Source organism: Pectinophora gossypiella, chromosome 7, assembly GCF_024362695.1.
Source record: "Pectinophora gossypiella chromosome 7, ilPecGoss1.1, whole genome shotgun sequence".
Taxonomy (NCBI): domain Eukaryota; kingdom Metazoa; phylum Arthropoda; class Insecta; order Lepidoptera; family Gelechiidae; genus Pectinophora; species Pectinophora gossypiella.
In genome coordinates, this window is record NC_065410.1 from 5,842,436 (window position 1) to 5,870,413 (window position 27,978).

Genomic DNA, 27,978 nt, shown 5'->3' on the forward strand with positions numbered 1-27,978 from the left:
ATACTGGGGCTATAGGGGACTACGGCGCCTGCTCGACCAATGTTGGTAACATGGATACAATGAGCAGGCGGTGACTCGCCACTCACTGGATGGGCCACCTATCTAGCCGACGCGACTGGACATGGTTGTGAGCAGCTCAGGGTGTCGAGAGGTGTACACCGCTTTCTGCGACGCTGAGTCCTGCGGCCCCCGCTGGGGTCCACTCCGGCCGGCCAATGAAGGCAAGCCGGAGACGGAGGGTTATTATTATTATTATTGTCCCCTCCCAACATGATGGGCCATTAATAACCTACGTGCTGATCACCTGTCCTCATATCCCGGCCAGGACTTCGTCTGAAAAGTAGTTGCAAGTAGTTTATCTATGAGAAATTTCCGATCACGAATGTGCTTATTGTTTTGTATAAACACTATTGTGGTTGGCCCTGACGCTGCACAATTACACAATTTCATTTGCTAATAACTATATACACTTGTAGGTACTTTAATACACTCATAGATATAAAAACAACTATGTAACATGACAGTATTGAGTGGAAAATTCCACGGGATCGCCACTTTCAATTGTGTCTGACCCTTGACTGACCTTTGACTTAAAAAAAACAAACTAGGATAAGAACTTAGTCCGTTTGTTTTTAATAAAATCAACATATATACTCTCTATTAGTACACCAGATTGTACCGTTGCAGTGTTTTGTTTTCTTTAAATTTACATAAAGACGACTCACGTCCTAGTAAAGCGTTATTACGTTTCAGTACAGTGTACGTAATAGTATTTGAAGAATTTTCATATACTTACTGAAGCGTTAAAAGTTCGTATAAATTTATTAATAAAAGGTAGACAAATTACACTTCTATATTAAAATTGTTGACTTGTTATATAACAAGTTATATAGAACTGCTGGTTATATAGAAATTTAATAATAGGCATATGCCCATTTCAGAAACATAGCGTAAACGTTTGTAATCGTTTTGTTGAGTTATAAATAACAAAATGAAAACAACTCTAGCTTTGTTAAAATTGCAACGCAATTAAGTATTTGCATTAAGTATTTATACTTTATAATATGGGATATGATGCCTGAATTGGAAAAACACGTATAAGTTTTAAAATGCTATGGTCGATATTCGGATACTTTGTGTTGCAGCCCAGGGAGATATTATAACTCATATGTTATACATCTGTATTTCAAATAGCGAAAGGTCGCTCACTGACTATTCTTCTCGAAATGTCAGAAAGTACAAGTAATATTACTCTGCTTTCAGGACGTTAGGCGGTCACTAGGTCTGGATTTTAAAAGGGTTGGCAAATTAAAATACCTAACATGACATCACGCCTGTATACACGAAGGGGTAAGCAGAGGTGTAGACAATACAGTGTGTACTGTACAGTGATTGAGTCGATAGTAACTTGTGGAATTTCCTCTCGGAAAAAATCATGTTTTTTTTTGCCTTTTTTTAAATATTATTATTTTCAGTTCCATACTTAAATTTTGCAACAAAAAATTCCGCTTGATATCAACTCAGAATCATGGTCTGAAACACCCGTCAAAGTTTCCGTTACGACGTCACTAATACCCTGTATACCTAATATGATATCGCTTACACAGACAATATTTCATCCCACTACTGGAAACTGGCCTGGTTGCGCATAATAGACTTCAAAATGATGTTTCTATCTTCTTCTATCGTGTAGGTTGTGAGGTGGATTACCAATCCCATCAACCCTGGTGTTTCTATGGTCGACTGGGAGTGATAAAAAACGTAGATCGCATTTATTATTGCTCTGCCAACCCCATTGTGTGTAAGTTTGTGTATGTTTTTATATTCTTGTAAATATTGATCAAAGCATGGATCTATCTATAATGGCATTTTGTCGAATTGTCGTACAATCTGTTAGTCAACACAGTAAACACTGTTGATACGAAGTCCTAAAATGAATATGAAGCAGGAGGAGCAGGACCAGCGTATCGCCGTTAACAATTGTCCATCATGTTATAAATGACATAATCCCTCTGTCCAAAACTTAGTGGCGTAGAGCCATAAATGTCTCTTAATAAAAATGTCGTTTAATAAGTGCAATTTCCTTAATTAATTAAGAGTTAGGTTTTTGACGTAAAGTATTCAGTGTGAAGCTTTTGTAAGCTCTGTTTTAAAATTAGATGTAAGAGCATCATTTTAAAGGCAGTTTCAATAGGCAAAGTTTATTCAGTAAATATTTCGTTACAGAAACTTTTCGTTAAAATGTACTCAAGTATAAAATAGATGATTGATGGGAAATTAACTTAATGGCAGTATTTTAAAGTTTACTCTATGTTTGAAATAATAATCTTTCATTAAGAGTTCTGTAATGAAAGCGTAATAGAACCTGTTTGGCTGTCGCCCTAAACAAAGTAAGTTAGTAGTTAGATTTATCAAAAAGATCGAATTAAAAAAAGCTGTTTTTTTTCTGTTGAATTTTTTTTTAATCATGTTTAAGAAAATGATACTGCTTATTTTGTCTGTTTGTCTTAAGTGTATATTTTTTTACAATATGATTGATTGATGGAAAATGAATATAAAATAACTAGGTACTTACTTGAATAATAAGATAAAGAAAAAAGTTTTCCTTACGGAATTTCTGGATTCAGTCTCCACGCTCAAGACCTGCGATAAAAGCTATGTAATAGTTTGAAAAATAGAGAAAAAATATTAATAAAGAGTTTTGTATTATATTGTATGACTGATATTGCGCAGGTATAGGCGAGTATTGCTGGAAGAACCGCAGGGAGCTACGTAGTTACTCCGTGAAGTGTTGGCGACGTTTGCTCACGCTGATCAGTAAGTGGTAATTTAATGAATTACTTATCATCAATCTACGTTACTACGTTTGCGGTCAACAGTCTTAAGTGTCATAGTATTATATGAGGGCCAATTTAATAGATCACATTTGACGTTTCTTAACTTCATAGCTATAAGGTTTAATTTTCCATGCGGGCTCCCGTTTATTGATTGCGACGTTATCAAATGTGATCTATTAAATTGGCCCTACTATAGTTGATTAGTTTCCAAGATACAGACGTACTTACAACTGTAGGGGTAGAAACTCGGATGCCCGTGTTGCTGTATGGGTTGGGTAGAAACACTGTAGAATCAATTTGTCAAAAATAAATACGTAAAAACTTATTCGAGTTTCATTTATTCTTATTATTAAGAATATTATAATGTTTACTGCATACAAACCCTGCGGCTCGGCCCGCTTTACCGACTCTGGGTGCAGCAAGCCTTATTATTAAAAACATTTTAAGTAATAAATAATAGGAGAAAGTTATCCTCGCTTGAGGTAGTGTTCTGCAGGTAGAGTTTGTTTAGCAGCGGCGTCATCTATGGAGTCCTTGACGGGTCGTTTGTTCTTGGCTGCGTCCGCCAAGGCCTGTTGAATGGCGGGAGTTTCCACCGTACGAAGGTCAGTGGCCAGCCCTAGCGCCGCCCACACGCGGATAAACGCGGTTGAACAACCGCAGTCTGGAATAGATACTTACTTTCAGAACAAGGGAAAACTACGACACCCTACCCCTGCGATGTGGGTAACGCTATCGCGCGCAACGCGGCGAATGTCGCGCTTACTTCGGCCAATAGACGCAGCGCGCAGGTATCATAGCCGAGGTGGAGCTCGCGTTATTTGTGTGCGTCAAGCTAGCGGCCTCAAAAAAAAAAATGGGCACGAAAAAATAATTTAACCATATCAAAAAATAGTACTCTTATTGAAAAAAATAGTACCTGTTGTAAAAAAATTGGTAACATCACGGTTCTGGATTTATAGCCATGTTTTATTGCACTTGCTAGCTTGACGGTGAGCGAAATTTGGCGAGAGTTAACGACAAGGTCTTTCGCTTTGATTTAAACGCCAAAAAATAGTACCGAAATAGTACTCACCCCCTGCAAAATACCGAAAGTAGTACTTCAACGGTTCCAAAGTTATAAAGGCAGTTCTTTGATCCCGCTAGCTTGACGTTTTAAAAATACCTATTATCTGGGGAACGCTTGCATACTTCAGTATGTAACTAATGTCAATAAACTCGTATGAAATAGTACTCCCTACCATCATAATTTTGATCCGATTCTCTTTGTAGAAATGTTAAAAAATCATCATAAACTATGCCATACATTTGTTGTTGATACAGTCACGTAGACAATTACATAACCTCACAATTTATTCGTAAGTATTGCCATTTTGGAGGTCTACCCTACCATTTCTTTGCACTTCAGAGTGCTGCTATTACAAAAAAATCCTATTGCATACACCCATATGCACTAATTTTAATAGAAAATGGCTGCATGGGTCTAGTTCTTATCGAAAACAATCTGTGATTTTAATACATCATAATACATTTTTAATCTGCTGTTTTATTTTATAATTTATACCTTCACGTTGAATTTGTTACGGATCGAAGTGTTTGTTAATAAACAATTTGCAGTATTTGTAGAATAACTCAAAGAGTTTCAACAATGATATTACTTTCATCTGACAACCCTGGCACTTCACCAATTTTTACCCAAAATTGGGGAAAAATACTAAAATCTGACAACATTCTTGACCATGTGTAATAATTTTGTTCGCGACTGTACTTGTCTTGATAAATGTATGACATAGGTTATAATGACTTTTTGACATATTTCTACAAAGAGAATCAGGTCCAAATTATGATGGTAGGGAGTACTATTTCATACGAGTTTATTAACATTAGTTACAAACTGAAGTATGCAAGCATTCCCCAGATAATAGGTATTTTCAAAACGTCAAGCTAGCGGGATCAAAGAACTGCCTTTATAACTTTGGAACCGTTGAAGTACTACTTTCGGTATTTTGCAGGGGGTGAGTACTATTTCGGTACTATTTTTTGGCGTTTAAATCAAAGCGAAAGACCTTGTCGTTAACTCTCGCCAAATTTCGCTCACCGTCAAGCTAGCAAGTGCAATAAAACATGGCTATAAATCCAGAACCGTGATGGTACTAATTTTTTTACAACAGGTACTATTTTTTTCAATAAGAGTACTATTTTTTGGTATGGTCAAATTATTTTTTCATGCCCATTTTTTTTTGAGGCCGCTAGCTTGACGCACACCGTTATTTACCTTTATTAATGATTATTTTACAGGATAAAATCTGGGTATTATTATAGCGATTTAATAACCTGGTAGGTGGTGGGTGGTTATTAATTATATATTTTTTAGGAAAAGGTTTATTTAACAAATTCTTAAGTCGTAATAATGATTTTTTTACGAAGATTATTTTTTAATTATGTCTTCCTAGAATTATTTTTATTTTCTTTATTTACTATCATAATTCCAGGAGTCTTCAGTGGCAAGACTGACCAGACGTAGGAGTGATATAAAGTTAAAGAACCTAAATTTAACTTCTATTTGCTTTCAGAATGTTGCCCAGAATTCTATTTAAAGGTAAGTATATTTCATCTTCACTAATTTAAGAGTCACGTTCTCGTCGGTGTAGCATTCTCCATTCTTGTCTATCAAAGGCCGGTTCTTTCATGTCCTTATAAGAAACCACGTTTGCCGTCTCCTTAATCTATCCATGTTGTAATCTCTTCTTGGTCTCCCCCTTCTTCTCTCTTCATCATCATCATCATCAGCCCATTATTAACGTCCCCACTGCTGGGGATAGATAGGGAGATCCCCTATGGATAGATAGGGAGATCGGGCCTTAAACTATCACGCGAGCCCAGTGCGTATTGATGGTTATAAACGACTGCTAATGCAGCCGGGACCAACGGCTTAACGTGCCTTAAGAAGCACGGAGGAGCTCGAGATGAAAACATTTTTTTGTGGTCACCCATCCTATGATCGGCCTTTGCGAAAGTTGCTTAACTTCAACAATCGCAGATCGAGCGCGTTCACCGCTGCGCCACCGAGCTCCTCTTTCCTCTCTAAGTATTATTATTTTATTAAGTATTATTATTTTATTCAGGTATATTTAGCTACTTACAGGAATAGCCTTTTGAAAGAGAGCAATGCTTACCGCCATCATCTTCCTAGCATCCCGTTTTTCACAGGGTCCACTTACCTAACCTGAAGATTTGACAGGTCTGGCTTTTTACAGAAGCGACTGTCTGGATCTTCCAACCCGCGAAAGGAAAACCAGCCCAATACAGGCTATGTCACAAACCTCCGAAAATGCATTTCTCGGGAATGTAGATTTCTTTATGCTTAGCACGTGATAATCATTTATGGTCCAACCATGAATTCGAAAACAAATTCGACTATTATTGGTTTAGGCCTGTGCTGGATTCGAACCTGCGACCTCAAAGTGAGAAGCGTACTACCAACTGGGCTATCATGGCTTACCAATGCAATGCAGAGCAATGCTTACCGTATGTACCGAATTCTCCAGACTTGTAGTCATATGGGATGAGGTAGTGATAGTGAGGCCAGAATGTCTTAGCCAGTATGAACACTGAGTTCGAGTCGTGTGGGTACCTGCAAAGAATACAAAAAAGACAATAATGACTGATAATTAATAATACATAACGAACGGGGACTAGAAAATTTCTGCCTATGGCGCCCAAATTGGATAGCATCCTATGATAAAAGATGATACTGGTTACTAAATAACTAAAGGTTTTAAAACGAACAAAAATAATTTTAAATATATAAAAAGGCTTGGTGAGGTGTGAGTATTACTTAGTTCATCTTGCGATGGATGTATCTCTGACTACCCCATTGGGATATAGTCGTGAGCTTATGTTATGTAAAAACCACTAAAACCTTTTTATTGTTTAAAATTTTGTGTATGAATTTTAGGAATGACTTAACAATAATATATATTATCACGTTTTTTGTGGTGTCAAAAATTTGTCAATTGGTGTAGCGAGGGTGTAGCAACATATGAAGGACTTTCTAGGCATTCGATTTCTGATTTTTCGATTAAATTTTGAAAACGCAAGGAAAAAGGAATCAATCAATATATTTGTGGCATTTTGGTAATGGCCCAGTAACTTAGTTGGTTAAACGCCATCTAACGAGTTATTGAGGACTAGTTTTATTATTTCTAAAAAAGAATATCTCTTAAACAATTTCCTTCAGAAACATTTTAGGTATTTCTATTTGCCTACTCCAGGAACGGATATCTCAGAAATGCCAGAATGTTTTTATCGTACCGCCGAGATTAGAAATTTTCATTGATTTTATTTGGTAAATTGATGTTGGAATCGAAAATTGTGTGAGAAAAATATGTGAGACGATTTGCAGAGCACTTGGCAGACAAAATGCTGACGTTCCAATTATATAGCCCTTATGCCAGACGTAGTTGAATCTTAGATTTTTAACGTTGATAAGTTAATTACTTATTTTGAAGATATTATTTCTTTATCGTTGCTAGATATAGTTTCATAAGTTCAAAAACTCAGTGGCATCGTGGTGGCTTCAGGGATGGGAGGTGTCTGGGAGGATATGCCAGTATGCATGAATTCCATTATCATCTAGAAGACGAGTTTGAAAATTAACATAAATGGGTTAGAAATTTGCAATTCGTTTGTTTCATCAACCTAGATTGCCCACCTCTCAGCAAAATTACTCAACGGAGGATGTTAGGTGTTCATGAATGTATGGAATACATTGGTAAATGTGTTACAATTGAATGCGGCAGGGGAGAGCTGAGCAGTATGGTAAGTACTGCGCGAATACGGTCACGTGCGGTCGATGTGCCGACCGAACATAGATTACCCACAATAGGCACCGCGTAGAATACCTCACTTACAAAAGATTACGCCTATTTCCCGTTGGGCTAGGCATTCATTTACTACCCGTAGAAAACCACGTAGAGAATGGAATAAAGAACACTAACGGACTTATGAAGCATCCGCTTCTTATGAAGCGGTAGAGTGGTAGAGTCTTAAGTGGTAGAGTTTAAAAAAAAAGCCAGATCAATAACCTTTGTTTTCCTAGGCAATACTGCTTGGCACTACCAGTCGAGTCGTAAGAGATTTTAATTGGTACTCTTAACCGGCGAGCATGTACCTATATACATTTTGATGAGAGTGGAAGAAGCGAAAGTCTCTTATCAGGATCGCCACTATTCAAACAAAGTTCCACTACTGTCTTCTGTGTGTATTGAGCATTCAACAGCGTAAGTAGTCCCCTTTGTATTATTCTTTGCAACCTATTCCTCAAATTCAAGTGAATTAGAATCAGTACGAAACTCTCTAGATGCGGTATCTATTGCGGGTACTCTGTGGTACAAATACAAAACTTGTGAGTTGCGTGAACTGCTGAATCTCAATCGGAGACTTTATGTTGAAACCTAATATTTATGTGTCTAGCGGTTACTGGTCCGCGGGGACATCTCATCCTCCTTTACTTCCACTCTCCTATAGTACTAATCAAATCAATTAAAATCGCCAAATCTCTCACGCTGAGGCCGCATTCAGCGCCGCGCGGGGCGTCAAGCGGCGCGTGCGCGAAGCGGGCCGCCGGAGAAATAAACATATGACGATCTACTGAGCATTCACGGAGAAGTAGTTAAACATAACTACTTAAAGAGGGACTTACGATGATCAAATTGGAGATGTCCTTAGAAAAGGTTTAATACGATCTACTCTGAACCGGCGTGCGTGTATGAAGCGATTGATGAATGTGGAGGAAGCAAGAGAAGTGTGTCAGGATCGAAGCAAATGGAATTCTATAGTCTCTGCTTACCCCGGTGGGAAATAGGCGTGAGTTTATGTATGTATATATGTACGTAGTTATACATGCATTTGTTTGAATTGTAGCGACACATATGGTGGGAGCGGTTCAAAATCGCTTCTAGTGTCGTCAAATAGACTCGATGATGGTGCGGGCGATAACTGGCGAACCGCGCTTACTGCCCCGCATATACAGCCTGTTTCACCACGTACTGAATATCCAGGACTTATTCGGAAGGTACTATTATCAGACAGTATTCAGGATGACCAGCAGGCGGTGAAATGGGCTTTTACAATTCATAATTATCTACTTATACTTTTATAGTCGTCTCTACTTTTTTGCACGACGCAAGGACGGATCAATACCTAAATTACTTTTTGTTACTATGAAGAAGAATCCTTCATCAAATCCTAATATTAAAACTTTTTATTAGATAAAAAACATTTTTGTTAAAATTTAGGAAAATTAGATAAGGTAATTTTCTTCGCAATTTTATAAATGTTACAGTAAAAAGTCAAACTTAATCCCTCTTGATTGGCTTATGAACAATGTAATAATATAACAATAATGGAAATTGTTTATTAATGAAGCTGGTGGTTTAATGAAAAATAAAATAAAATAAATTGACTATGGTGAACCTCTCTTATAAGCTTGCAAGTTAAATATAAGTACTTATATAAAAAAAGAGTTTAACACGTTAACGACCAGGTACGCACTGAGGGCGGGTGCCCCACTTGGATCCCGGGTAACTTAGCAAAAGTTTATATAACAAGTATGTTTGATGAATGCTACAGCACTTAAAAGGTATTGTGAAGTGTTTAGAATACATTTATTATTATTGACGTTTTTAACAGGACGTATACAAATTGGTTAACATGCGGGACTTACAAGGAAGTCAAAACATTTTGTATGGGGACTGTCAACGTGTTAAACCAGCATAGCACAGTACAGTAGGAATCCTACCACGAATAGCGACGCCAGTACCGTATCGTCTCCGTCGTCGTATTGTGAAGTAAGTATACTCCAGCTATGCGATTCTATATTCAAATTCAATTCAAATTCAAAAATATCTTTATTCAGTAGGTAACATAGTTACACTTTGAATCGTCAATTTTTACATAACGAACTTCTCATCCGCCTAAAAGTACTGCAGCTTCTCACAACCTGTATAGCCGGGGAAAAGAAGGTGCGAGAATAAGGTGCAAGAGAATATAAAAGCAACTCCGTCACTGTAAATCAGTCGTCGAACCGAAACTGTCAATCTAGAGCTCATTTCCGATTCCGAATACGCTGCATACATGTTGGATGAAAGTACTTTAAAATAACTACACGGGTAAGAGAAATTCAGTGGCACAAAAGGAACAATACCTACACGCTTGTAAGTTAAATAACATATAAGAATGAAAGGCACTCTAGTGCTGCAGTACACATATACTGGACACAAGTCATTGGTACAAACCAATGAGTTATAAATTTATTTTAAGTGCAGTTTTCACTAACACGGTTGGCTCGACCATTATAGACGGCGATACGTGTCTCACCACCTATCACGTTGGTCTAACAGAAAGCTCGGAGATGTGTGGGTATTTAGTTCATCTTGCGATGGATGTACCCTGATTGTCCCAAATGAGATGTAGTCGTGCGCTTATATATGTCTATGAAAGAATGGAAGGCTTACTTTTCACCAGGCTGCAGTCCCCAAACACAGATGCCGCTTTCGACGAGCCAAGCGGCGTGCAAGATAATGCCGTACCGCAGGAAGCCGACCACGAATAATGAAGCCAGCACCGTGTCGTCCCAGTACTCGAGAGGCGCGTTCAGTGGCAGCAGCAGGAAGAATACTACGTACAGTATCCAGTATAACCTGAAATATTAATATTCATATATATATATATTCATATTCATTTATTCCTTAAAACAACTTTACATTGTGTTGGAAATAAAAATAAAAACAAGCTCAAACTCATTACAATCTAAAACAACAGGGGTACTATTACTTACTTACAATATACCTAACAAACTATTACAACAAACACATTCAATATTCATACATACACATATTAAATTGGGTCGTGTTCCAGGTTCGAGATAAGTTATGAAATTCTAATTACTAAATAAAGATCTAAAATTAACGAAAAACATTTTCTTTTTCTATTTAATTTATTTATTTATGAATTTTAAATAAAGAAAAACGTAATAATAAGTCCGGCATTTGATCACGTTTTTCTATGACGTCACAGTGTACTTTTTCACAAAAACTCCATAGTAATTTCGTGTTTTGACGTTTAGTAAGAAGACACTGCTTTGACTAGTTGGAAACTAGTTTATTGCTTAGTCATATGTGAAATATTTTAATTTCTGTTGAACTGGAAGAAATAGAGCAGAAACTAAACCGACCCTGTAAAAATAATGATTCTTATGGAAAGAGCCACAAAAGTTGCAATACCGTATGACACGAAGTCCTAAGATGGATTTGATGACCAATATTGTGGTAGCAACATCGCAGTGATCAATCAGCTTTTCAAATTTATTTTATTGCACCAAAATAAAACAAAATCCTTAGTTACATTCTGCCAATTATAATGGCGTCGAAATGTTAGAAAGTACAAATCGAGACAAGTACGGTCACGAGCATTATTATGAATACACTTTGGTACCATGTTACATTAACTTTTTTGACAAATTGAACTGTAAGTCTCACTAAATGTCAAATATGTTAGTGCGACAGAGTCCTAAAGTGGGTACATTATATTGCTCATGACTGTACGCCATGCCGGCGAAGATAATCAGCTAAATGTATTCGTTAAACAATCAGGTGAATTCTGAGATGTCCTTACCAAAACGGGGGGAGTCTAAAAAAGGGATTTTCGATACGTTCCCATCGGGATTCAAAAACCCTTTATATTTGAAAGTTAACCCGCGGGCATAATGTCCTCATTACAAGCTGCTGGAGGTTTCCATATGGATTTCCTTTTGGACAAATTGTATTGGGTTGGAAAGAACGTGAAAAAAATTTACACAATTAACATTCTGCATAGAATGGTTTCCTCCAGGTAATTGATGGACAGGAAAAACGTTAGAATAATAACGGGTGCTACTGAGTATATTTGTTGACTAATAAATATTTTATTATAATTAAACTTATATACAGGGTGCTAGTGACATCGTAACGAATATTGAGGGAGATGTGTGTGTGTGTGTGTGTGTGTGTGTGTGTGTGTGTGTGTGTGTGTGTGTGTGTGTGTGTGTGTGTAATTGTGTTGAATATTGAGACCATGATTCTGGGTTAATATCATGTAGAATTTTCATGTTTTTTTAGTTCAATTCTATACTTTTGCGATAGAAAATTCCACTTGATATCAACTCAGAATCATGGGCTGAATCATCCCTCAAAGTTTTCTGTTATGATGTCACTAACACTCTGTATTATAGACCAGTCTCTGTGGGCTAGATAGAGCGTTGGGCTCACGATGGTGGTCCGGGTTTGATTCCCTAAGGGGAAATTTTCGATATCATTTTGTGAGGCTGTCTTTTGTTTGGTTAGAGCATTGCGGGCTGAATAACCTGATTGACCGAAAAAGTAAAATGATTGTGAATAAAATGAATGAGTGCTTCGGAAGCTACGTTAAGCCATTGTTCCCAGCCTACTAACCCAAACACCTCCACCAAATCGCACTGGAGCAGCGTATGCTCCATACCCGGTTGATTAAGGGGAAGCCTGTGTCCAGCAGAGCATTTTATTCATATTATAGAATATAATATTATATCCAATTATCTATATAGAGATTGTTATAAGTACCTAAAATAACACAAGCAAGTATATATTTAATTAATACAATTGTCAAAGGAAATTAAGCAAATTACCTACGCCCACATTAATTGGAGGAAACCGTGCCTTGAATTCCACTGAAGTTTGAATTCGCTCGTAGGTGAGTCCATAATATCATATCCAAGCAGAATAACACCGTGAAGAAACCATGTACGAAAAGAGAGAGTAGGTAGTTTGTATATAAATTCACACGAAAATAACATATTACCTACATTGAGTACCTACGTGAGTGTTACGAGTGTATACAGGTTGTTAGTGACATCGTAACGAAAACTTTGAGGGATGATTCAGACTATGATTCTGAGTTGATATCAAGTGGAACTTACCGTCGCAAAAGTATGGAACTGAAAATAATTTAAAAAAAAAACACAAAAACTTTCATGAATTTTCAGACAGGAAATTCTACTTGATATCAACTCAGAATTATGGTCCGAACCATCTCCCTCAGTATTCGTTACGGTGTCACTAACTCCCTGTATAACACTTGAATATTCCCTTTAAACTAATAAATAATTAAATATTGAATGAAAGATTTCTCCAATCAACGACTAGGTTATAATTTGAATATTTAATAATAATTTTCAATTGAAAATTTTAATATATAACTACGCCAATATTTTGTTACTTATATTTATTATTTAAGTAAATAAGGTAGTTCCCAACTAGTCAAATCAGTCGCTTTTTACTAAACGTCAAAATACGAAATTACTATGAAAAAGCGACCAGTGACGTTATAGAAAAACGTGACAAAATGTCGCATTTATTATTTTATATTTTTCTTTATGAAAATTCGTAATTAAGTTAAATAGCAAAATAGAAAACATTTTTTGTTACCTTTACATCTAACTTTATTTAGTACTTAATCAGAATTTCATAATTTATCTTTAACCTAGGAAACTACCAATAATAATTTGTAAATTACTTACTTTGATTTATAACTTTCCGTTATACCTACGTATTGTATTGGCCAAGTCTTGGTAGTGAAAGTCAAAACATCAAACACTTGGTGAGGTGGGTATTTGTGAAATCAAATTTGAAATGATAGAACTCCATTCTTTATATTTCCGTGTATTTCAGGCTTTTAATTAAATCTGTCAAACAAGCAAGCCAAAATCTGCTACTAAAATAGAAATATTTAGTTTGGATAAGTGGGACTTAAGCACGTTCGAATATTTCCAGTACTTCTAAGATAATATTATGGAAAATTCTGTACAACGTTTGCTTTTGACCTGTTTATAAAGCTATAAATCAAAACTTTCATCAAAACATCTGACACAAAATCACGTTTTAAAAGTTGTTAGGACTTTGGCTTCTGTTTGCTTTAGCCACAACATTAACTCAGTTTTCTTTTGTATATAGCACGATTTTTGTATGGCCAAGTGGTGAATATCATTCGCGGCAATTGGGTAGTTTCCTAGGTCAAAAATAAATTATGAAATTCTGATTACTAAATATAGACAGATCTAAAGGTCATAAAAATCGCTTTCTTTTTTCTATTTAACTAATATATGAATTTTAAACAAAAAAAAATTCCGTTATTTTGTCACGCTTTACTATGACGTCACAGGTTGCTTATACATACAAATTCCATAGTCATTTCGTGTTTGACGTTTAGTAAAAAGTAAATGATATGATTAGATGCAAACTAGCCTATTATAATAAGAAGCACTTATGTTAAAGACAAAAATAAAAGACCATGTAGGTTTTTTTTTGACCTGCCTTATTGTAGATTTGCCGCAGATGGCATTAACTATTTGGCCGGACAAATGGGGAGCGCTGAAGGCTCTCACCCGGTACAATGTTTAAGACCTTGAGGGTGCCCAGTTGGGCGCGAACCTCGGCTCAGGGCGTCGTCTGAGAGGAAAAATATTTGAAAGAATTAATCGACCCTAGTGGGTCTATAGCGATAAGCGCTGAATGAGGGAAATCGTTGACCACGCCGGCGGGGTCGGTATCGGGGTCCTGAAGTGTTTGGTGTCGCGAGCTGATAGGTTGCACACCATGTAGGTAAGTATCTGGCTAAGTACCATCGGTCTTACGTTGGCCTTAGAAATCGTTCATCGGTCTTAGAAAGGCCTAGCTAAGATAAAATTCGGACGCTCTTTGTTTAGTTTAGTATTAGTTTTGGTACTTAATGAAAGCCTAGTGTCTGTCACCTCAGCTTGCAGAGTCTAAATCTAACTAACTACTTATGTAACACTTCAGATGGCATTTTGCCAACTTACTCGCTCCACTTACTCGCAATGGAGAGCATGACGAAGCATATTACTGTCTCTGATTGATGGTGGAAGGCGTGTGGCTAACCAATAGTGGCACGTAGATATATGGCAGTTTATAATATAGTACATTTTATGAAGCAGGAGTTTTTTTTTAATTATATCAGTTCCTGTCGCATTGGTCTACCAGAAACTGAGTGAGGTGTGTTTATTCAGGGTACTCAGTTCATCTTGAGATCGATGTACCTCTTGTGAGCTTACGAGTATGTTATGTCTAGTTCCAATCGACCTCTATCGTCTGTTTAATCTGTGATGCCCTGTGAGTAGGGATCATAAATATTGATTTCTCTAACTATTCTTTGTTTAATGGATAAGCTGTTGGATACATTAATAAATTAATAACGATTTAGGAATTGCAAATGTATCATTACAGCGATCCTTATTGGGGTAAGAATAAAGACGTCACATTTTTAATCAACGTAATAATTATGTGTTAAATTATTCATAATACAATTTCTTTCGGGTTTTCATAAGGCTGCCGAATGTACTTCTTTTTTTGTATTTTGTTGAATCCTTGTTGTTGTAGGAACCATGTTTTCAGACACAATAGTTAAGCAATCGAGATTTGATTTTAAAAGGACATTGGACCTTACGACAACAGTGCAAAACTCACCTCTTCTGCCACATAACAATAGAATCACTCTCCAAGTCAGACATGTCGATTTGCTCCAGAAGTTTGTCCTGGTGAGGACTGAGCTTCCTCATCCGCGTGAGGATGTGAGCGTACAGGAAGCCCTGTCTGTGGTCGTATGGATCCCCATTGGTGCCAAACTGCGCGTGGTGCAGTCTGTGGTGCCGGACCCAGTCGTATATTGGACCCTAAAAGTAAGTTGTAGAAAAAATTAAAAGTAAATTGAAAGATCGGCTTTGGATGGAGATCAATGAAAACTCGACAAGAGTATGGTTCTCAAGTTAAAGAGAAATGTTAATTATCTACTCGAACAATTTCGTAAGGAAAATATGCAAATGACTGTGAGTAATGGTATTTTGCCCTGGGGTTAACTCCGTCCGCCAGCATTCCATATTTAAATAAAACAGGTACAACAAACATTGAGTGTAGGTATAGTGGTGGAATTTTTATAAAAAACATTTTTATTTATACAAAAATCCGTTTTCCAGCAATGCTAGTGGTACCGCCTGTGTCTGTGTGTATTATTTTTAAAGTTTCTTTACACATACCTGCGACCCAGATTTCCAGGCACAATATTCAAACAATGAGATTTGGATGTTAAACGTGGATGTGGATGGACTTTGGGCCTTACCAAAGCTCGGTACAAAATTTAAGACAACAGGCCTGAGGGTGCCCAGTTGGGAGAGGAAGATTATTTGAAAGAATTAATCGACCCTAGTGGATCGATAGTGATAAGCACCACGCCGCCGGCTGGGTCGATAGCGGGGTTCTGAAGTGTTTGGTTTTGCGAGCTGATTGGTCGCCTCTATGGCTAGAGTAATCAAGTCGTCGGGATCGTATATTACGTCCTTCGGACGCCGATACTTTTCAGAATACCGTGTATTCGGAAGCCGCAACAACCAGGGGATTTGGGTGGTGCGGAGCAGAATCGAAAAAATGTTTTGAAACCTATGGCTCATTGCCCAATGGCAATGGTTGGCAGACCTAGGTCAATGTGCAGATTTTCATTACGAAGAAACCACGGAGCTCCCGTGGCTTTCCGCATGAAACGATTTTGTATTGCCTGTAGACGATGGATTTGGGAGGGACTCGCGTGAGCGAAAAGTACCTCTGTATAGGTCATAATCGGACGGATGTAAGTCGTATAGATTTTCACCTTATTCCTAAGGGATAATTTACGACGCTTGTTAAGGAGACAATGAAGTCGGCCCATTATAAACGCAGCGCAATCACACACACGCACACGTTTGATATGGGCCTTGAAAGTTAGACGTCTATCTAAGACTGCGCCGAGATATTTGACTTGCTCTTCCTAAGGGATCGGCTTGCCAAACATCTTGATGACTTACGCGCACGTGTTACCTTGTAAAATCAAGGAAAGCCTATAATTTTAGCAACGTGACTAAACGAACTTGATATGTTATTTACCTGCACAGCAGGTGGTGCTAATGAGGAACTTTCCAGGTTACGTTCACCAAAATCAATATACCTCTAGATGGCGTTGAGCTTTAACGTGACAATTACCTATTTTCTCATTACTCGGGTACATAATTATGTCAAAATATAATGTGTTAGCAGAAACATACGTATATGAAAATTATTGTTGCTTGATATTTGGATCACATATAGAATTATATTGCAACCTACATTGCTTCTCTTTAATTTGATCAGAATAATAACGCATGGAAGATGTAATTGTGCCTGGGTGTAATAAAAAGGGTCTAATAAATACTCAAAAACATAGATAAAAGATGCATTGTCTGTTATCCATGAAATTAAAAGGTTAAACGAACGAGAAATTGTACAATGCCATCTATATTGTTTTTGAGAAACCCCGATTTTGATGTTGGTATGGTTAAATGGCGACTGGGGATAAGCGACTTTTTTGATCAAAATAGTATCAATTGACGATTTCGACCTATAAAATCTAATCGATATTGGACATTGCGATTGCACTGTCATACGTTCATGCCAATAGGGATTATGGTGTGTTACGTTAGTTGTTACAAAGCCTGTTTAATACAATAGAATGCCGTAATACTTGTGTTTAATTAGTACTTACAAGATAATAGACAGACCTTGCAGTGCCTTGTAGTATGATTACTTGATTAGTGTGATTGTGTTGCTAGGTTTTCCTCGTGGAATGTTGTGTACCACAAGGTGTGGTGGGCAGAAGTTTTCAGGCGACATTATACTTAAATGTAGTTATGTATGGGGTAGATGGCCGAGGATATCAATGCTTTGATTTTTACGACAAAGGAATGAATGATTTTTATTTATTCCTACTTCAGCTGGGGAGATATTATGTATTAGGGCAGTAATACCCTGCATCAAATATTACACGCTAAATGTTGTGGTTACGACGTTTATCTATGGAAATATTAATGGCTGTATTGATTTATATCGAAATAATTATCTCGCTTATGGTTGAAAAAGCCCGCGATGTTCGTTGGGTCGCGATAGCGTAAATTATGTAGCGGGGGATTGGTCACATCTACACTGCGTTCGTGTCGATTCGGGGCGTTATGATCTTGCTTTTTATTGAAAGAGAAGCAAGATGGCGTCCCAATGCAGCCAGGTGTCAAGTTGACTTGAGTCACACCCCGGACACTTCATAAAAACACCTCGCTTTACACAGACACTACACGTTGACGTTATCGTACACGCGAATCTGTGTGTGTGACGTATGAAGACTAAAGCAAGACCGGGGGTTGTAAGGTGAACTTAGCTCAGCCGTTTGTGAGGAGCGGAGAGTTGCCGTTCTATACGTAGTATTATTCCTTATTCTATACTTGAGTAGTATGTAACGTACCTGTCCTGCCAGGGTTTGGCAGAAGGCGAGGAAGACGCGCAGCGCTGGCGTGGCCTTGTACGCGCGGTGGGCCCACAGTCTATGAGCGCCCGTCGTCACACCCAGTATGGCGAATAATGTCAGCGTGATTACTGTTGACAATCATCATTTAATAAATTAATGTAGATACACATGTTTTAAATAAACACGTGCATTGTGAAACGTAAGATGACCTACTCTTCTAATAGGGAAGTAACAAGTGTAACCTAGTTTGCTTTCGAATTAACAAACCGGGGACTGTCTTACAAGGTGAGTTTTGTCAGATTTCTCTCTTATCAAAGAGAAAGTTTCCATTATTCCCTCACGGTGCCGGTGATTTTGTTTAATCTTCTAAAAAAAGGTATTTCGACCTATTCGGAACTCGTCAGTCGTTCGTCGAATAACCGTCTAAGTTCTTGGATTTATCGTCTTCCTTAATTAATGAGATTGCTGAGTAAGCAGTCGTTACAAGAGTATTAAGTAGGTACGATAAGCTGCAAAAGTCCAATCAGTTTCTTGCAAAGTAATAAATTAACTGGTTGCACAAGACCTCCTGGTTACATGTCGTTTCTGTAATAGACCAAAAACACCTACAATAACATAAATTTTATAATTATGCCAAATAATTCGCTGGGCTCAGTGAACTTTTGCTCTTTGATTGTACGTAATCCATAATCAGGTACTCATAATAATAATTACCTAAATATCGTTCTACGCATGGTTACATGAAGGTGCTTCGCCCCTCTGTCGTCTCCCTGCCTATTCACAAAAAGTAATTTCAAATTCCTCGGTTACATAACGCGTCACTGAAGTTTTTGGCGGATCTGATTTGCACCTTTTGTTATTGTCAACAAAACATTGTTGTTTGTGCAGTGGAGCAGCGTGGTGGAGTAAGCTCCATACCCCCTCCGGTTGATTGAGCGGAGGCCTGTGCCCAGCAGTGGGACGTATATAGGCTATTTATGTTTATGTTATTGTCAACAAGTCACAAATTGTTGTAGCAAAATATCGCAGATACGTCAGTTTGCACAATCAGCCACGATAAGTGTCACAGGTGTCAGAATATTCTATGTGTACTTGTACTTACTGTAAATTTTGCTGCCTTGGTGTCTTCATGGATCTTGCAAAGGCTTTCGACACAGTATCAATCCCGATTCTCTTGCAAAAATTACACAATGTCGGTATCAGAGGTGTAGCCCATGATTGGTTCCGTAGCTACCTTTCAAATCGCAGACAGTGTGTTAGAGTGGGTGGAGCAGTGAGCGACCAGCTACCGCTTGATTTCGGAGTACCCCAGGGAAGCATCTTAGGTCCAACACTTTTTATTATTTACATGAGTGATATTCTTGAACTTACTCTTAACAGCGCTGACATCTTTTGCTATGCGGACGACACTGTCATTATCTTCAGAGGTTCATCTTGGGACAAGGTTTACAAAACAGCGGAGGAAGGCATGAAGATGATTTTAAATTGGCTAGATAAAAACTTACTTTCCTTAAATGTCTCCAAAACAAAACATGTAGCGTTCTACAAAACACGAGCTTCCAAACCCCCGCTTTCTAAGCCCATAAAATTACTTCAAAATAATTCTAATTTTACTACACTATCGATTGAACGCACAAATAATATTAGGTACTTAGGCATTGTGTTAGATGAAAATCTTACTTTTAAGACACACATCGCGGTATTATCGGGAAGAATAAGGAAAGTCATATTTATAATGAAACGTCTACGAAACGCAGCTCACAAAAAGACTCTGGTATTGGTGTACAAAGCAATATGCCAATCCATTCTCTTGTACTGCATTCGTGTTTGGGGTGGTGCGGACAAATCTTGGATGCTGGAGCTAGAAAGAGCCCAAAGAGCCGTCCTTAAAGTAATGGTCAGAAAACCTTTTAGGTATCCTACGGATGACTTGTATAGTGAAGTTAAGGTACTGCGAGTCCGACAGCTATTTATACTTAGAGCAACTATTAGAACACACTCGCTTACCATCCGGTCTCAGGAATATGATGAACTGATAAAACGTAGAGTTTTCAGTGTTTACGTTCCCTTTGTTAGGACCAGCTTTTCAAAACGTCATCCTTTCTTTTTACATCCATATCTTTACAATAAGGTTTGCAGAGCTCTGCAGTTCGTAAAAACACTTTCCACGTCCAAGGCTAAGAAAGCGATCGAAATTTGGTTACAAGAGCTAAACTATGTCGAAACAGAGGCTCTAATGCCGAAAAACAGCTACTGCTCCCTTTGAACCTCCCACACACACATGCACAGACTCACACACATACACACACACACACACACACACACACACACACACACACACACACACTCACACACACATACATACACACACACACTCACACACACACACACACACACACACACACACACACACACACACGCAGTTATAATTTTTCATAGTGCTCTGTATTCTGTCCGTGTGTCCATTTTGTAAATCCTGACAGGAAATCGTACTCTGGCCCCTGCGATACAAGCTGAGCTTAGTGCAGGGACCGCCGCATATCTAGAGTAATTGGTCTTATTATAGTTGTCTATATTTTTATTAATGTAAAATTGTAAGCCTATGTTCAATAAAGATTATTATTATTATTATTATTATTATTACTTCGTCTCCCAGTACGTACGTACGTACAGCCTGTCCAATTTGTTATTTTGGTTGTTATTTATGTTATACAAAAAATAAGGTGTAAAAAGATGTTCATAAAATAATATTTTTCCAGACCTCTCCAGGCGTATCATTGCTGTGCGTGTGAATATTTCAGTTTACATCATATCTATGTTTGGAAATCGTATACAATATACCTGCCGAATATTACCGACCTTGCAATTTGCAATGAAATATAATATATGTTAGACATATCGGTGGAAACTGTTTACGCCACATTGTTTTAAGTTTACGCGGTTATTATCATAATTAAAGCACATAATACAAGCGGCAAAGAAAGAGGGTAGACAGATATGTTTATGTGTATGTTGATTGCTCTAGAGCAATAAGGCCGCCCAAATTGTACTGTATTCATGTGTTATGTCTGATTGTTGAAATTCTAGTTCTGTGCAATAAAGTATATTTGATTTGATTTGATTTGATTTGATTTGATTTGATATGTCTGCCCGTAGAAAATTATGGATCTACCTACTCCACTCCAATTTCATCAGTCATCCCGTGATCATGGCACTTGCAACAGTGTCGAAATATCGGTAGTCTCATATCCCCATTTAAACGCGGTAAGAACCCGTTATTATGTGCTTTAACTGTTTAGGATTAATGTATTTAATTATAAGTTTATACCTTAAAGTATGTATTGTGCAAGCTGTTTGTTTCCCTAATCATCATCAGCCGTACGACGCCCACTGCTGGGCATAGGCCGTGGGCCTTGTTTCCCTAATAAAGAAAATAAATAAATATCACTGGTTGGCCGAGCCAAGAAGACTAACTCTTCTTCGCTCGTGCGTGTGGGTTGTGAGTACAATGACCGACCTCATCAACCCTGGTGTCAGGGTTACTATTGACCCGCCAAATGCCCCCTGAATATTTACTTAAGTAAATACATACTCAAATAAATATTAGCTGGGATCGACTGCTAAAAGTGCCCGCCGAAGCACAGAGCCATCTTATAATCAGGAGATTTCAGCTAACAATAATCCTGATTAAACCAAGGATAGTCTCACAAAGAGTTTTTTTAGTTAGACGTGTTTTCCACCGGGAATCGAACCCAGGACCTCCGGATCACGAGTTTAACCAACCACTGGACTACGAAGGTCGTTAGCTCGAAGGGCGTAAAATATAGAATAGTATAAAACGGTAACGGGGAGTCTCCGTCCCGTGACGTCCCGTGTCAATTCTTACGGGGCGCCGAACTCACCCCCTCTGGGTCTTACTTTAGTCTTAAATGGCCGTAAGCTGCTAAGGAGGAAGGGGGATAGCGCAGTCTAACTGTCTCGCTCGCACTTACGCCGCACTTACGATAATAAATAGATTTGTGTATGGACGGGGTGTGGGTAATGGGTTACCTGCCCAAGCCTGGTAAGGTAGGTCACATAAAACGACTCGTCTGTCGACTTTATAACCTACACAAGGAACACCTTGAACTTTAATCAACAATGAAAAATCCTTTTGGTACCGGCTGCCCAGTGCCCATGAACGAAACGTTATTGAGTGTTGTTTTATTTCAATTACCACGAAAATCAATACCTACTAATGTTACTTTAATCATTGTTGTTGTAGACATTTCGAATTATAGCGTTGACAAGGTTGACAACGACTCCCCGAACGGTGATTCCCGCTACGGCGAGACTCTACGACGAGTGGCTTGATGTCGCGTCTGTCATTTGCTTGTACAGTTCAAAACACAATTTTAATCACGCTGCAGACAATGGTGCTAATTCCTGTAAATACCATCTAATTTTATTTTAAGTTATATCTGTCATTTTCTTATCCGCCGAAAAGGAAAAGGACGGGTAATCGACAAGCATAAAATTTATGGAACACACGTCAATTTTAAGCACAAATCTAAACCAACCGTCTAAAAATTTTACATCCGTCATTAACCCGACACAGTTAAGTAGACAGCACGTCAAACGGATTGCATACCAGCGACGTACCTTTTGATTCGCCCGGGTTATTCATTTATTTACTCATTCTTCCTAAAATTAAGAGCTGTGAATCATCCGTCCCTTTCTTTTTCGACGGATATGAAAATGACGGATATAACTTAAAATAAAATTAGGCGGTGTCTGCAGGAATCGGGGCCAATATTTTTTTTCACTGAAATAATCCCCGTTTTGCAGGCGCCATAATTCTAAATCTGCATGGGTTATTTTATACTAGGTACTTATTTGAATTATTATAAGAATATAATAAGTTAATAATTTAGTCATTTGCGTCATAAAACAACCGCATATAAGTACAACCTAGCTATAGGACAGTACACCTAGTGACGTCATGTGCTATATACCTGCGGTCACGAGTACTATAATTATACCATCTATTTAGAACCTTGTAGTCTTAATATTATTTTTCATTCATAAGAAAGACTTACTCAAAATCAAAAATATGTTTATTTAGTAGGTAACATAGTTACACTTTTTGTAATTTAACCATGTCAGTGAGACTGTGATCCTGCAGTCAAATTGCTTATGCAATTTTGCAGGACATTTCATTTATACTAGTGTTACTTAAGGCTTAATAATAATAAATAAATAAATAATAAAAACTTCGAATCGACATTTTTTACATAACGAACGTCTTATCCGCCTAAAACTAATGCAGTTTCTCACAACCTGTATAGCCGGGGAAAAGAAGCGAGAAAAACCTCGCCACAGGGTCTTAGACGTTCTATAAAAAAAAATACAATATAGGCTATTTATTTTGACTGCCTTAATATCAGTTTCCATAATCCCATGTATTCATATCTTCTATGTAGTCGAATTGAAGACTATAGAGAACCGGAGAGGAAATATGATTGGCCACCTGATACGACACGATTCATTTATAACAAACATTATAGAAGGAAAAATTGAAGGGAAGAGAGGAAGGGGTAGACCTAGGATAACATTTATGAAACAAATAAAAGAGAAGGTGCAGGTCGTGTCGTATCGGGAGGTGAAGGTTTTGGCGGGAAGAAGACAGGAATGGCGATTACTCCACCGACAAGAGCGCAGCTCTTAAATAGAGAGAGAGATGTAGTCAATAACCTTATGATAACCTTAAAATTCAATATGTCAAATAAGTTTATGCGACATGGTTCTAAAATACATTTTGGTTTACTTTTACATTTCTCTCACGTCCCTCTCGGAGATGAAACATAGGTACTAAATGACACTCTGGGGACTTTAGTTTCACATCCAATTACATGTACCTATGATTTAATGTGTATGAACATCTTTACTACTTTTTACGTATTTCCAAAAAGCTATCAATCATTACAGTACCTCTCGAATTTCTGTAAGATAAGGATACAGTAAAAAACCGCTATAGAAGGTAGGGTTTTAAAAAACAACTTCATTTTTATCCTATTTTTATTTTTTTATCCTATTTCCGGCGATTTTTTTATTCACCATGTGAACAAGGAGTTAGCATGCAAGTGTCCTCTAGATTCTGGCCTACGGAATAGAAGAAAGAGGATGGAAAGGCCTATGTTTTTTTTTGACGTGACTTATTGTAGATGTGCCGCAGATGGCATTAACTACTTGGCCGGAATGGAAAGGCCTTAACGCACATTTTGTATGAGAACCGCTATCGCCGGTTCAACTCCACTACTCTGTTTTACAACTAGTCCTTCAAACTGATAACTACGAGACACTTCACCAGCAATGTATGTGATAGGCTGTAATTTTATCATTACTATTCGTAAGATACTTCATACAAAAGCAATTTTTAATAAATAGCCAATCATACTAAGGCTTTTAGCTTTCCTGTGATAAGGAGGGATCCTTGCATGATAGTCAAGATTTTTTGCCCTCCAGGTTATAATGGACGAGACGGCCTTTTAATATCCTATCACGGAGCTGCGTGTGTCGTATAGTTTGCGGATGAGCGGAGTGCAATGTGGAAGTATGAACTATTTGCTTATACTTGTATGGCGCGCGTTTCACGCTCATTTGGCCTTCCAACCTCTTTCTTCTGGGGGGTTAAAATGGCCACATTGAAGCAATTCATCTAAGAAAGCAATATTGAAATTTGACATTTGCGCATATAAAAGTAAGTGCGCATTTTAACCCCCCTGTTTTGTGTTCTGGCCTGTGTCTTCCCGCCAAAAAAGAAAATATTATAATAAAGGTTTCTGAACCCAATAAATGGCAAGAGCTGCTCGTGTAACAACTCACTCAGCTTAATCAATGATGTGATGACTCGCCGCAACTTAATACTTTTTTACCTACACAAAATAAACGTCTCGTGTTTTGCTTCGTGGCAATTTGTAGTTGGTTATAAAAGGTACTGATTCACGTCTACGTTAGAGTTTAATTTACCTATTGTTAATTACAAAATACTATTACCTGGAGAGGATTAGTAATGTAATTTACATTTACGTTACCTAAACCAACAGGGCGGGAATTGAAGCGCTTTGATGTACCACGTATCGGATTACTTGGCAACTAGGAGCTAGATGAAAGCCAGAATCCTTCTTTATCGAACGAATTTAGCGCAAAATGTACTAGGGTGAATTTCTAATAGTCTTATTAGTACCATCTGGAACAAGAAAGTTCATGACGTCCGATTGTTGGACAAATCAGTGGGAATACGAATAGTGGGAATTTTGTGAAAGTGCCTCAAGAGGTATTCGTAACTTCGGTAGCACCAATGTTTTTTTTAAACCATAAAGCGACAATCATTGTCGGTCAAATCGAAGCAATGATGGATCTTCTTCATTTTTCCGTGCCCAGCAATGAGACATATATAGGCTGTTTATGATATGTTATACGAGTATGACCCTTGATGTGGCTAGATTTTTGAAAAACATGCCAAAAATTCGCCACCAATAACTAGTCGGATTCTTTTCTTATGACAATTCATTATTACGTTTTACTCACGGAGTAATATGGTCATAAGTTTGACCTCGAAGAACAGCAGCCATAGTCCGTAGGCGGAGAGCAGGTGTATGTGTATGAAGAAGAGCACAGCAGGCCAGTTGGCCTCGCGCGACCGGCTGACCCTTTGGCCCTCCTGCGGACCCTCTGTTGCCTCACTTATCTGCACCATCGTGCGCTGAAATTATGCATAATTCCTTTTTTGAAAATTTAAAGACGTACATAAATTAATATAATAAATTCATTCTCTTCTATGGTGTGGATTGTGAGGTGGATTACCAACCCCATCAACCCTGGTGTCAGGGTTATTACTGAGCCGCCATAGGCCCCTGACATGATTTATGTAACGACTACGTATTTACATTAATAAGTAATAACCGGGGCTAACGGCTTAGCGTGCGTGCGTGATAAGTTCATTGTTTTGCACACACTAACAAGACGTTTACAAAAAGCAAAAAGATATTAGAAGTGGCTGCGAGTTGTCTTCTAATTACTTGTGGTGTCATCCCATTAAGGAATGCACCGTGATTTTGTGTATGTTACAAAGAGTAAAGGCATAAGATCGTCTAGAAATGGCAGTTAGAAATGTTTATTTGTTTAAGCCTGAATAATATTAGCACTACGTCGCCTCGACACGGCCAGATAATTATAATTTATCTAGCACTTTATGACCTTGATTTAATATTAGTATTTAAGAGTTCAATGAGCGTGGCAACGACTGAAATAAAGTTTTTAAATTAATTTTAATCAATAAGAACTTACAATAAGTTTACTCTACCTTCAAAGCCGCAAGGAAAGTTGGCTACTTGTAATCAAAACAAAATTCTTAGGGGTGAATGAACACCCATCTTGACAGCCTATTAGCCAAAATGCTTTCTATTTTAACGTTAACGCCTGTAGTTAACTCTAGTAGAAAATTCTTTGGCAAGGGCCTGTACGTGTAGTAATTATTCATCGTCACTAATTTAAGAGCCACGCTCTTGTCGGTGTAGCATTCTCAATGCTATGTAGTAATATTAATAACTTCTACTTAAACGTTTTCCCTGATCGTATAAATATATGCCTCTCCATTTTGACACAGCGGCATCTGGAAACATTATTCCAGTCAGTAATTTTTTGTGTCATTCAATGGGTCAATGCGACACGTAGATGCGACGTGATAAAAATAAAAGTAATTGATTATTTTTATGATTTTGCGTCTTACGTACTTAATGAAAAGATTTTGAGGAACGTTTCTCATATACCTACTTAATGTACTGGGTCTAATCTCGTTTGCTCCGAGCATAGCGGGTTATTTAAAGGGAGTTCTTTTAACCCTTTCACAGACAGAGACCATGGGTCATTGATGGTTCGTAGTAAGTAGTATGACGCTTTGGAATCGGAATGTCCGTAGACGTTCTGTCCTTGAAAGTGTTAATAGTGTATCGGTACGTACTCAGGCATACGTAGTTGCTGCGCTTTTGAATGTCAATATTTAAAACGCTCTTAAGAGTGAGTAGGAGAGTAGTGGGGGTATTACACACTCGTCAAGAATATTACGAATACCCAATCCCTTAGAATTCTGGACTGGATGAGACCAATCGGTATTACAGAGATTACTCAGAATACAAACAGTTATGGTATTTTTTAAAATAAAATAGGCTCGCTTGTGACCACAATCTCACCAGATGGTAAGTGACGATGTGGCCTAGGGTGGACCACGCTTACCTAGCAAAAAATGCCTATTCACTCTAGCCTTGAAGATTCCCTAGAAGATTATAACGAGTCGAAAAACAGACGTAGTGGTAAAGGTAAGTTAAGTATTATATGACAATATAATAGTACTTTCTGTGAGATATTTATTAATGTCGGTGATAAAGCAAACAAATACTTACCTATAAACATACTTCTATTATCTTCTCTGCAATTGCAAATATTGTTGACTTTAAAGTTAAGATTCAGTTTGACAAATCCGTCGATGTGTTTCTACACGTTCATCTTTCTTTTAGTGCACTAGTCAAACTGAATGATAAATCAAACCTTATGTGCATCGTATTAGTCCACAATTACCTGCATGTAGTTAGTGATAATTTCTCTGAATACCTTGATAGCAAGGCCGAGGATTCGCCCTGCAAAGGGCGGAAGTAGAACTATTGTGCAACTGTTAGGTTTCTCACTGCACGCGCGGCCACTACGAGGAAAAAAA

The 27,978-nt window shown here is 37.8% G+C and overlaps 1 protein-coding gene across 3 annotated transcripts; it reads right to left on the reverse strand.

The window, feature by feature from the left end:
* Window positions 1–3,156: 3,156 nt before the first annotated feature.
* LOC126368582 (acyl-CoA Delta-9 desaturase) lies at window positions 3,157–27,974 on the reverse strand. Of its 3 annotated transcripts, none has more exons than XM_050012644.1 (7): window positions 27,876–27,974; window positions 25,797–25,971; window positions 18,225–18,355; window positions 15,395–15,600; window positions 10,355–10,540; window positions 6,365–6,471; window positions 3,157–3,501 (listed from the first exon to the last, which is right to left on the reverse strand). In XM_050012644.1, exons 2-7 carry the CDS (start codon window positions 25,963–25,965, stop codon window positions 3,305–3,307), a joined length of 996 nt encoding a protein of 331 aa, XP_049868601.1. In that variant the 5' UTR covers window positions 25,966–25,971; window positions 27,876–27,974; the 3' UTR covers window positions 3,157–3,304. The 3 variants fall into 3 exon arrangements, with proteins under 3 accessions (XP_049868601.1, XP_049868600.1, XP_049868602.1); XM_050012643.1 differs by having other exon boundaries at window positions 27,843–27,974; XM_050012645.1 differs by lacking the exon at window positions 27,876–27,974 and adding an exon at window positions 27,668–27,826.
* Window positions 27,975–27,978: the final 4 nt, after the last annotated feature.